The 10583-nt window shown below is 30.8% G+C and overlaps 1 protein-coding gene across 1 annotated transcript; it reads left to right on the top strand.

Annotated features, from left to right (window-relative positions):
• The first annotated feature begins 1939 nt into the window (after positions 1 to 1939).
• On the top strand, positions 1940 to 4067 carry LOC115724444 (ferredoxin--NADP reductase, embryo isozyme, chloroplastic). The gene is made up of 4 exons (XM_030653731.2): positions 1940 to 2073; positions 2178 to 2567; positions 3228 to 3405; positions 3494 to 4067. The coding sequence occupies exons 1-4, from the start codon at positions 2050 to 2052 to the stop codon at positions 3970 to 3972; spliced, it is 1071 nt and encodes a 356-aa protein (XP_030509591.2). The 5' UTR covers positions 1940 to 2049; the 3' UTR covers positions 3973 to 4067.
• Positions 4068 to 10583: the final 6516 nt, after the last annotated feature.

Raw genomic sequence — 10583 nt, 5'->3', positions numbered from 1 at the left:
ATTGAAAGACTACAGAGCAAAATGATTGTCGAGTCCAGAGAGTTTAGCTATAATTTTTTGAGTAAGGAGTTAAACCGTAACAAACATAAAAGTATGGGTAGTTTGACTGCAAATTACCCATTACTATATATACTTACAAATTTTTTTTCACCGATTTTGTTTGCACTACAAAAAAATTTAGTTTTAGTTGCAATAAAATTTATGATTAAAAGTGAAAAAGTTGTGAGTAATTATAAATTATCATTCTTATGTTGTGACTAAAAGATCTGTGTCTAAATATATTTTTAGTACAATACTTGTTGTGACTAAAATTAATTTAGTGACAACTTGCATCTAAATACTATATTTTAGTCAGAAGTAATTTTTTGTTGTGGCTAAAAATTCACATTTAATAACAAAAAAAATTATATTATAACTAAAAAATTATCACTAAAAATATATATTTTTAATATTGGTATATATTTTGTTTATAATTGTAACTTCTTAATATATATTTTTTTTAGTAAGTTAGAAATCTTAACTTCTGTAAAAAATATTAAAAGTTAAAAATATTTTTATGGATCTAGATGTGTCTAAAACTTGAATATAAGGGCAATTTTATTTTTTTAGTCCAAGAGGTTGCAATTATTTCAATATATATAAATATGTTTTAAAAATGATATGGTGACATTTTTTTATGGGGGCAGTTAAATAGGAGAGTGACCCTATTTAAATCACTTTATAGCAAGCACATAGTTTTGCTAATAATAAATATATTTATTGTTGAAAAGGAAAAGGCAAACATCATATAGCCATATCTTTGTTAGGTAAACAAAAAATATAAAGAAAAATAAAACGTGCAAATTAAATATTACATTATTCAATGTACCTTTGTAACAACAGCATATACCTATATAATTTAAAATATGGGTATTACTATTAGGCATTAATCATCATTATAAAAAATAGTTATCTTTAGTAATAATATTTTAGTCACAATGTTTGTCACTAATACATTTAGCTACGAACCTTTTAATCACAACATAAGAATGATAATTTTATAATTATTCATAACTTTTTTACTTTCAGTCACAAATATTATTGCGACTAAAAATAAAATTATTTGTATGAATTATGAGATCACAACCTTATGATCATGCATAACTATTTTTATATATTTTTTTTTAAATTAAAATAAATGGGACGACTTGATGCTTAATACTTCAATTTTTTTTACTTTTAGTCAGAACAAAATTTGTGACTAATTTTAAATCATCATTCTTATGTTGTGATTAAAAGATCCTTAGCTAATTTAATATATTTGTCACAAAAATTACAACTTATTGTGACTAAATGTATTTTTAATTACAATATTTATTACAATTAAAACTAAATTAGTAACAAATTGTGTCTAAACAGTATATTTAGTTACAAGTGAGCCACATTTAATAAAAAAAAAATTATGTTATAACTAAAAAGTTGTCAGTAAGGGTGTGTTTGGAAGTTTCTGTGTAATTACTAGGTAGGGTAATTACTAGGGTGGTAATTACACAGTTTAGTAATTACACTATATTTTAAAATGCAAGGTGTGTTTGGATATGAGGTGGTAATTACATATGAATTCCTAATATCTTGTTTGGCAAAATAGTTAGTAATTACATGGGAAAATAATATTTTTTAGTAGCTAATGTTTAATATGGAAAGTTTTTAGTAATTACACAGTGTAATTACATCCAATTCTCATGGGGGGCCATGAGAATTGGAGAGTGTAATTAGAACCCCTCAATTACTTCTAATTACACAGTTGCAGTGTAATTACATGGTCAGACAAACATGCCAAATTGTGTAATTACCTCCAATTACATACAAATCCAATTACATTGTGGCTTTCCAAACACACCCTAAAAGTAATTTTTTTATAGTGTAATTATACCAATAACAATATATGATACATTATATGATAGTTTTAGATACTACTAGTGCTTTTAGCTGTTGTCTTTAAATATGTATTATAGTGATCACATTTCAACTCACTCAAATTATTAGTTCTCTCCATTCAATCTCTTAGCCATGGCTTCCACATACTACTCTCAAGTTGGTCTTCTTAATAATTTGTTACTTTCTATTCTTTTCATAAATTTTTTTTAACCAAATTAAAATCTCATGATCTCTCTCTCATAAATTTCATTCATATGCAGGCTAAGCTCAAAACATGTTTTTTCTTCAAGGTTGGAGTATTATTTATTTTGTTGCAAACTAGTTATGTAAGCTCAAAGGCATCATCTCTGCCTTTCAACATCTTGGAGACTAATTATTATATTAATGGACTAAGGAATCCAACAAGAGTTGTCAATACTCCTCGAAAAGTTGTAGGCGGCGAGAAGTTTCCTGTGGCTCCTTTATCGCTCGAACATGCCTTGAGGCCTCCCACGAATCTATACACAAGTTCTGCACCTCATACAGCAACCATTCTCTCGGTTAAGAAGATTACTGGCGAAAATGCCTCAACAGAAACTTACCATATCGTATTTGATCATGGTCGGTTTCTTCCTCACTGGGAAGGACAAGTTTTTGGTGTAATGCCCGCGGTAAGATCCACTACAAAAAACTGTTACTTTTAGTGACAATATTTTAGTCACAACATAAATTTTTTGTGACTAAATGTGATTTTTAGTCACAACAAAAAATTATTTGTGACTAAAACATAACATTAATTTAGACACAAGTTGTCATTTAATTTTAGTCACAACAAGTATTGTGACTAAAAATACATTTAGTCACAACAAATTGTAATTTTTGTGACTAATACCTTTAGACATATGGACCTTTTAGTCACAATGTCACAACCTTTTTACTTTTAATCACAAATTTTGTTGTGACTAAAAGTAAGATTTTTTGTTGTGAGAATATGTTATAACAAGCCTACTTATGTATTTTGGATAAATTTTTATGTACATTTTTTTCATTAAAATGATTAATAATTGTTTGATCAATTCAACTATTATTATAATGATTATTTTAGAAGGAAATAGGATTTTTCTTCTCATGATGAATTTTGAAACCCCATCATAAAGTTTTAGTAAAATTACCTTTTTTATTGTATTTTTTATGTACATTTATTTTGGACATTCTATTTCAATAAATGTGTTTACAATTTTGCAAAATATAACACTAAGAAAAGAGAATTATTCTCAATGATTTCTCTCTAATCGCACCATAACTAAACTAAATTTTGTGTTTTTTCGCAGCCAGAAAATCCTTTCACAGTAGGAAACTCATCACAACTTAGATACTTTACTAGTGCTTCTTCTAGATATGGAGATATGTTTAATGGTAGAACGGCAAGCTTATGTGTAAGTCTTTCGGTTGGTAGCACTAGTGAAGTTTTGATCAAATCAAAGCCCGGAGATAAAATTCAACTCACAGGTAATTTATTATGCAATGCCTTAATTAACTCATCATATATATAATACATGTATCGATCGGTCCCTAATGATGAAATTCGAAACCCTAGGTCCTTCTGGGGAGGCAATGCTTCTCGGGAATTTTAACCCAAAAGCAACTCACATATTTGTGGCTACTGGGACGGGTATAGCTCCATTCAGAGCCCATCTACGTCGTTTTTTCAAAGAAGAAATCCCAACATACAAATTCTCAGGATTCGCGTGGCTTTTCCACGGGGTGTCAAATGCTGATAGCGTACTCTATGAAGACGAATTCGACCGATATCTAAAGGATTACCCCGAAAACTTTAGATATGACATAGCATTGACTAGTGGCGAAAAATATGTTCAAGACATAGTTGTAGAGTATGCTAGTGAAGTGTTGGAGTTGTTGCTTAAGGGAGCCTACATATATTTGAGTGGTAATAAAAAAATGGTGACACCAATTGAGAGTGGTTTGAATATTACTGCAAATAATAATGGAAAAAATTGGGATGAAATATTAGAAACATTGAAGAGCAACAACCAATGGCGTGTGGAAGTCTATTGATGAATTATTAAGTTGTATGGGACTTTAAAAAGCATGTCATATGGACATGTCTTCTCTCTCTTTTAATAAATAAATAAATAAAATATAATTAAGTCTATTATTATATGTTAATTATTCCATATGTTTTTTCGAGATGTTTGAGATGTGAATATGAAGTTTTTATTGTATTGAATAATAAAAAGAGGGATCATAATATGAAGAGGAGTGTTAATTATAATTTTTTAGTTTATTTTTATGTTGAAAATCACATGTTGTTGGAATATTTTCTTTGGAACTTTTTTATAGTGGTATTTGTTATAATTATAATATCATTCCTGTAAATTTTTAAAAAATTTCGAATAGTTTACAGTACTGAAAACCGAGTTCCTAATATTTTAGTTTACCACACGTTTTCAAAAAATTTTAAACGTATTTTCAACACTATAAACTATTCGAAATTTTTCAAAAATTTACAGGAATAATATTACTGTAATAACGAACACTGCCATAAAAAAAATTTGAAAAATAATATTTTGACATGTATTTTCAAGCACGGAGATTGACTAAAAGATTGTAATATGAGATTGACGGTATTACTCTCTAATATTAATACAATTACTTAATTGAGTAATTATTATTACTATTTTTTTTAATTAAGATTAGTTTGATCATTTATAACTTTGAGAGTAATTATTATATCTCTCATTCATATAGATACAAGTATTATAATTAGTGTTTAGTACGAGTGATCTCAGTAATATTTTATTATATATAATTTAAATAATAGAATTCGATATTTAATTATATTAAAATAGTATAACAATATTTCATAGTGGTTGAATTGTTGTATTAACAATATTTAATGTCTTGTTCTTTACCATTAATCATACTATATTGGATATTTACTATTGAGTATTATTTTATGCAAAAGTACTCCTATATAAATCTAGGGATATGTTATGTCCCGTGATGTATTTTTACGGAATGTATTCTCTGGTACATTAAATGAGTCTCAGGGTACATTAATTGTGTCAGGGTACGTTTCTACATTTTAACTCTAATTACCCCTAGATCAATCTCAACTGTTAGATCAAATAATTCTCTCAATCTGACGGCTGCCGTACATCACGGATTACAATCCGTGAAAGTACAATAACGGGACAAAATCATATCCCTATAAATCTAATGGTTAAATCATATCAAGGAATTATTGCCGAACAACTTTGGGTACCACCTTTAATTTTATTTCCTTACATGTCCTCTTCTCTTTTTGTAAATTATATTCATTACTAACTTCTAACTTTTAAATTTTTGGACCTTGAATTCCAAGTAAAAAAATTATGAGGAAAACAACAAAAGAAAAAGTAAAAAGGAAAACATGTTTTCCACATTAAAAGACTTTTTTTTTTTATATAACATATATATACCTTTTTTCTTTTTCCTTTAATTTTTTTCTTCATGTCTCTATAACTATGAAGTATACTATTATCTTTTTTTTTTGAAAGAGAACATAAGTTCATTGGAAATTAACCGAGCAAAACAGGATTTACAGGGGGCAATCCTTCCCCTACACAGACATAGTCCATAACGTTTCCTAATCTAGTTTGGGAAGCTAGATCATCGACACCCGAGATAAAATCACGGTTAGCATAAGCAAAATTACAGTACTCAAAAGACTTAATCAAATTCAGTATCTTAAAGAAACCACCAGCAATCTTCCAATCCGGTAAACTCTGTCTATTCAGCGCGTTGACAGCCACCAAGCAATCCGAGAAAAGGAAAATGGATGTCCAACGCTGCTCAACGGCCCACTGTAGAGCCATGGAAATGGCTTGAAGTTCAGCATCAAGAGCCGAAATGCCTTCAGTACTCTTGCAGATTGAGATCCAAGTAGAGGAATTCCTCTCAAAACCGATAGCAGCCAGACCGAATCTCCCATCTTTGAAGGATCCATCCGAAACAAGAATGTTTGAATTGAAGGGGGCCCTCTGCACCAGGTGTACATTTTTTTGGGGAACATCAGGCCCTGGCAGAGCGATGATGCCACCGAATTCCTCAAACCTTTTCCTCACCTCTATCAACAAGCTCATGCTATCACGGTTTCTCCCACCAAGCCGAATAGAATTCCTGTAATTCCAAATAGTATCCCATATGACATATCCACACATTAGCAGTTTTGAAGCTTCTTCCTCCTCCAAATCACCACACAGATCATGAACTAAGGACAAAACATTCTCTCCCTGCAATCTTTCAATTCTGAGAGGAATAGGGGCTCCAAGCTAGATGGATCGAGTTAGGCTACTGTTGTGTAGTAAGAGCAAGTCTTCTATTCTTTTCTCAGCTGGGTGTTCTTCCGTTAGGAAGAGGGATATTGAACGAGTTCTCCAAATGCCTAAATCAAATTTTGGAGGCTTCTATTTGAGATATCCTATGGCCCTGTCAAGAAACAAAAGTAATGATTTCGGTTTCATTGTGGATAAACTGAAAAACAGACTCGAAGGATGGAGATTAAAGACTCTTTCGTATGCGGGCAAGATGGTTGCTATTAGTTCTATTGCCCTTGCAGTGCCCGTATACTCTATGTCCACATTCCAAATTCCTAAGAAGATATGTAGGAAGATGGACGCCATGGTGAGAAGGTTTTGGTGGACAGGGGGTCTTCAAAAGAGCAATTTTTTTGCTGCTTCTAGCTGGGAGAATTTGTGCCAGCCAAAGCAAAGAGGGGGGCTGGGATTCCGGAAGTTTGAAGACATTAACAAGGCTTTTGTCGCTAAACTGGCTTGGGACATGGCGAGTAATGCGGATAAGCTATGAATGAAGATATTTCGTGAGAAATTCTGTCACTGGAACTCTTTTTGGATGGTGGAGAAGAGACAAGGTGATCCTAGTATTTGGCAAAACATTCTTGAGGCTCGGAAGACTATTCTCGAGGGATCATGTACCATTATTGCCAACGGGGAAGACACAGATATATGGTGGCAGCCATGGATCCCATGGCTAAGTTACGAAGATTTCCGTAAGACAATGGAAGGCATACGAGACAAGGCCCCAAGACTGAGAACGGTTTCGGACCTTATCATCCAGAACCAAGGGAGTTGGAATAAAAGATATGTTTGTTATCTCTTTGGTGAAGCCCTGGGGATGCAAATTTCTTCAATTGATATTGTGGGAGATCTAGGGAAGGATAGGCATGGTGTGAAAAAGAACCCCTTCGGGTTGCTTTTCAGCCAAAGAAGCATACTGGGTGAACTTGAAGTATAGGCTGGGTGTAGATCATAAAGTGTGGAAACGGATTTGGTCAAGTAAGATACATCCGAGAGCAAGCCTATTCTTGTGGAGAATCTGTAGTGGAGTGTTGCCAACTCGGGATAAGCTGGGGAACGTTGATGACAATAGATGCCTACTGTGTAATACTATTATCTAAACACTTAATTTTAAAACTATGAGAATATCGAAAACATAAAAGAATGCATTGATATATCGTAATTTTAGCGGGTACCAAATCGTAAATTTTCCATATATTTTTAACAAGTCACAACACTATTGTACGTAACTAAAATGAAATATATATATATGGGTGCACTCTTAATAGGTATTACCCATTCATGGGTAATATTATAAAAATTTAAGTTTTTATACTTAATTTTTCTATCTAATTAAAAAAATCTCTCATTTTTATATAATATGAGTTGGGGTTGTCCCATTGGTTGAAAAAAAAATAAGAAAAAAAGTTTTTCGACAAAAAAAAAGGTTAAGTTTAACTTAAGTATTAATTTTGTATATAAACATATTTTTGATATAGGGTAAAAAATGATATTTTTTTTAATTAAGTAGCTAAATTAAGTATAAAAATTCAAATTTCTTTTTTATTATTCGTCATTGAATCAAAGTCTAATAATTTAATATTTTTAAAATTAATATTTATAGTTAAATTATTTAGTAACCATTTATATATAATGACTAAGAAGATAATTTGTCTCCAAATTAAGGATTATTTTTTGGTAGGGGTAGTTTTGTAAATTATTACTTCAGTTAAACAGTATTTAGCTATATATTTCACTTTAATTTTGTATAATTCAGTTATAATATTAATTTAATTTGTTTGCAGTTTGAGCAAGAAAGAGATCATATACCATTTACTTTGGAATGTTACATGAAATAATATGATGTATTCAAAGAAGAAGCATGTGATGAACTGAAGAGACGAGTAATTAATGCATGAAAAGAAATAAACAAAGAGTTTCTGAAACAAACTGAAGTAGCTTCACCTATATTAATTACAACTTGCTCTTAATCTTTCTAGGGTTATGGATCTTCTCTACAAAAATGGTGATGATTATACACATGTTAGAAAAGTCACAAAAGATAGTGTTGCAGCCTTGCTTATTCATCTAATTCCATTATAAATCTCATACTATATACATGTTAACTAAATTATAAATAAAATATTAATATGTAACTTCTAATATATTAATATGATGTGTGTACTAGCTCCTCAATATATATAAATAAATCTCCTGTTCACTATTTGATGTTTTTTTTGAAAGAAATAAATCTTTATATTAATGAAATGTCATTCAAAATTAAGAACAATAAAGTATTTCGATATAAAAATGTGTGTAAATATTGTTACTTTAAAATTAAATATGTATTATTTCTTGAGGTGATACGCCAGATTCCATGCACCTTGCCTCCCTAGACTTGTAGTAGTCTGTCTCGTCGTGCAAATGATATCAGAAGAGCTCTTCATTTCCTAGTCTGTCTCGTCTTGCAATTGTAATGATATCAAAAGGGCTCTTCATTCTCTTGCAGTTGGACATATCGAAGTGGTTGTCATTTCTTTCCTACAAATGAAATTTTTTAACCAAGTTAACTTAATAATTTTGAAACTTTCATATTTTTTGTAACTTTCTTGAGTAGATAGTTTGTTTTATTTCATCATGATTATTGTAGAAATATTCAGTTGTCATAATAGTTAAGTGCGAAAAATATTTTATAATTATATTGTTTATAACATGTTTCTAGTTATAAGAACCTAGTAGTAGTATCATGAAAGAAAGTATAAGTGCAATAATAATATTAAGAGTGTTTATGAATTACGTACCTTGATATGAAAAGCAATAATGGAAAATAGTTTTGATGAATTTTCTCATTATTATCATACATATGGATTCCGCACCTTTTAATTTTCCCAACTTGATGTTGTTTCTGTTTTACATCTACAATAATGGAGAAGTCAAAAGAAACCTTAACTGTATCATGAATATAGCTACACATCTCATTCACATACCAAACGAACAAATATTTCTTGGAATCGAAACATATGGCATGATTAGCTTGTTTAGGAAACACAAACACATTTTCGAGTTGTGTTATCATGCTTGATGAAATGGCTTTCACATCGAATAATATGATTCATCATCTCATCATGAGTTCTTAACTCCACAAACTCAACAACTATGCATAAAGCAATAGTTATTGAGATGGTTTCATCAAGCCAAGTTGATGAAAATTTAAGTCCATGGATGATCCTTCAGTTTGGTTTGGGATAAATATGGAATTTGATATACTGGATAAATACAACGTTTTCATAGTGAAAACCCTAATTTTTTACAAATGTCAATAATAAATATAAAAATATAAAACTGTATACGTTTGCAGAAGCAGAATGTAATTTTGTTACTGCATAAACCAGTTTTGCAGCGACAAAAAAAACAGACAGAATATAAAAATAATTGCAGAAACTAAAATTACTTGACACAAGAGATTTGTACGTGGTATCAGTGTTCTTTTGAACACTCCTAGTCCACGGGACCACGCACAGAGAATGAAATCAATTAATAAATTATCAACAATTACAAAGAAAATTGACTTAAACAAGTTTAGACTCCCTCTAAATTATTGCCGCAATCCTTTGTAATGCACTTTATGAATTTGACTTCTGAAACACCTCCAAATAGTGAACTCCCTTCGTCTTTGAAGTGTGCGTGCTTACTTCCTCCCGAAGTAAGGCTTGAACAAGTCTTCTCCTGAAGATCACTCTCTTGTTCAATCAAGTTGTTCTAACAAACCCTAAGACAGAGTAAGAACTAGATTTAAAAAAACACTAGAACCTAGATGAACAACTAGGTTCTCACAAAAATAACTCTCTTCTCACAAATAAGAAAAATGCAAAAAATGAAAACTAGAAGAGATGATTTGAATGGCTGCTCTCTAGGTTCTATTTATAGAACATAGAAACCCTAGGGACAACCAAAAAGTCGCGAATCTACAGCTGCACAAAACTTTCCTAAGAAAAACTTGATTTGCAGCATCAGAAACAGATTCTGACGCAACAAATTAGACCAGAAAAGGAAACTTTCCATAAACGAGTCCGATATTGTATTGGGTCTTGATACCTGGCATAAACAGTGTGTATGATCTGATTGTATCAAGACACAGTCGAATTTAATAAGGAAAATAACAATGGTCAAACTTTCCCTTATAACCAACTTTCCTAAAGAGAATTGCTTCTCTTACAAAAAGTTTTCATACAAGAAAAGTTCAGCTAAAAATCAATCTTTCCTAAGATAGAAAAGAGTAATAAAAATCGAAAAAATAAAGGTGAGGAAATCGGATTGAAAGCACAAAAG

The sequence above is a fragment of the Cannabis sativa genome, chromosome 6 (genome assembly GCF_029168945.1).
Source record: "Cannabis sativa cultivar Pink pepper isolate KNU-18-1 chromosome 6, ASM2916894v1, whole genome shotgun sequence".
NCBI lineage: Eukaryota > Viridiplantae > Streptophyta > Magnoliopsida > Rosales > Cannabaceae > Cannabis > Cannabis sativa.
The sequence above is the reverse complement of the archived record's forward strand: the minus strand, read 5'-3'. Positions and strand labels throughout refer to the sequence as shown.

Excerpts from the sequence above, each read along its gene's own strand:
- LOC115724444 (XM_030653731.2), top strand. The coding sequence starts at position 2,050 with ATGGCTTCCACATACTACTCTCAA. Across the intron at positions 2,074-2,177 it reads CTTCCACATACTACTCTCAA|GCTAAGCTCAAAACATGTTT; the intron begins GTTGGTCTTCTT and ends ATTCATATGCAG. Across the intron at positions 3,406-3,493 it reads AGATAAAATTCAACTCACAG|GTCCTTCTGGGGAGGCAATG; the intron begins GTAATTTATTAT and ends TCGAAACCCTAG.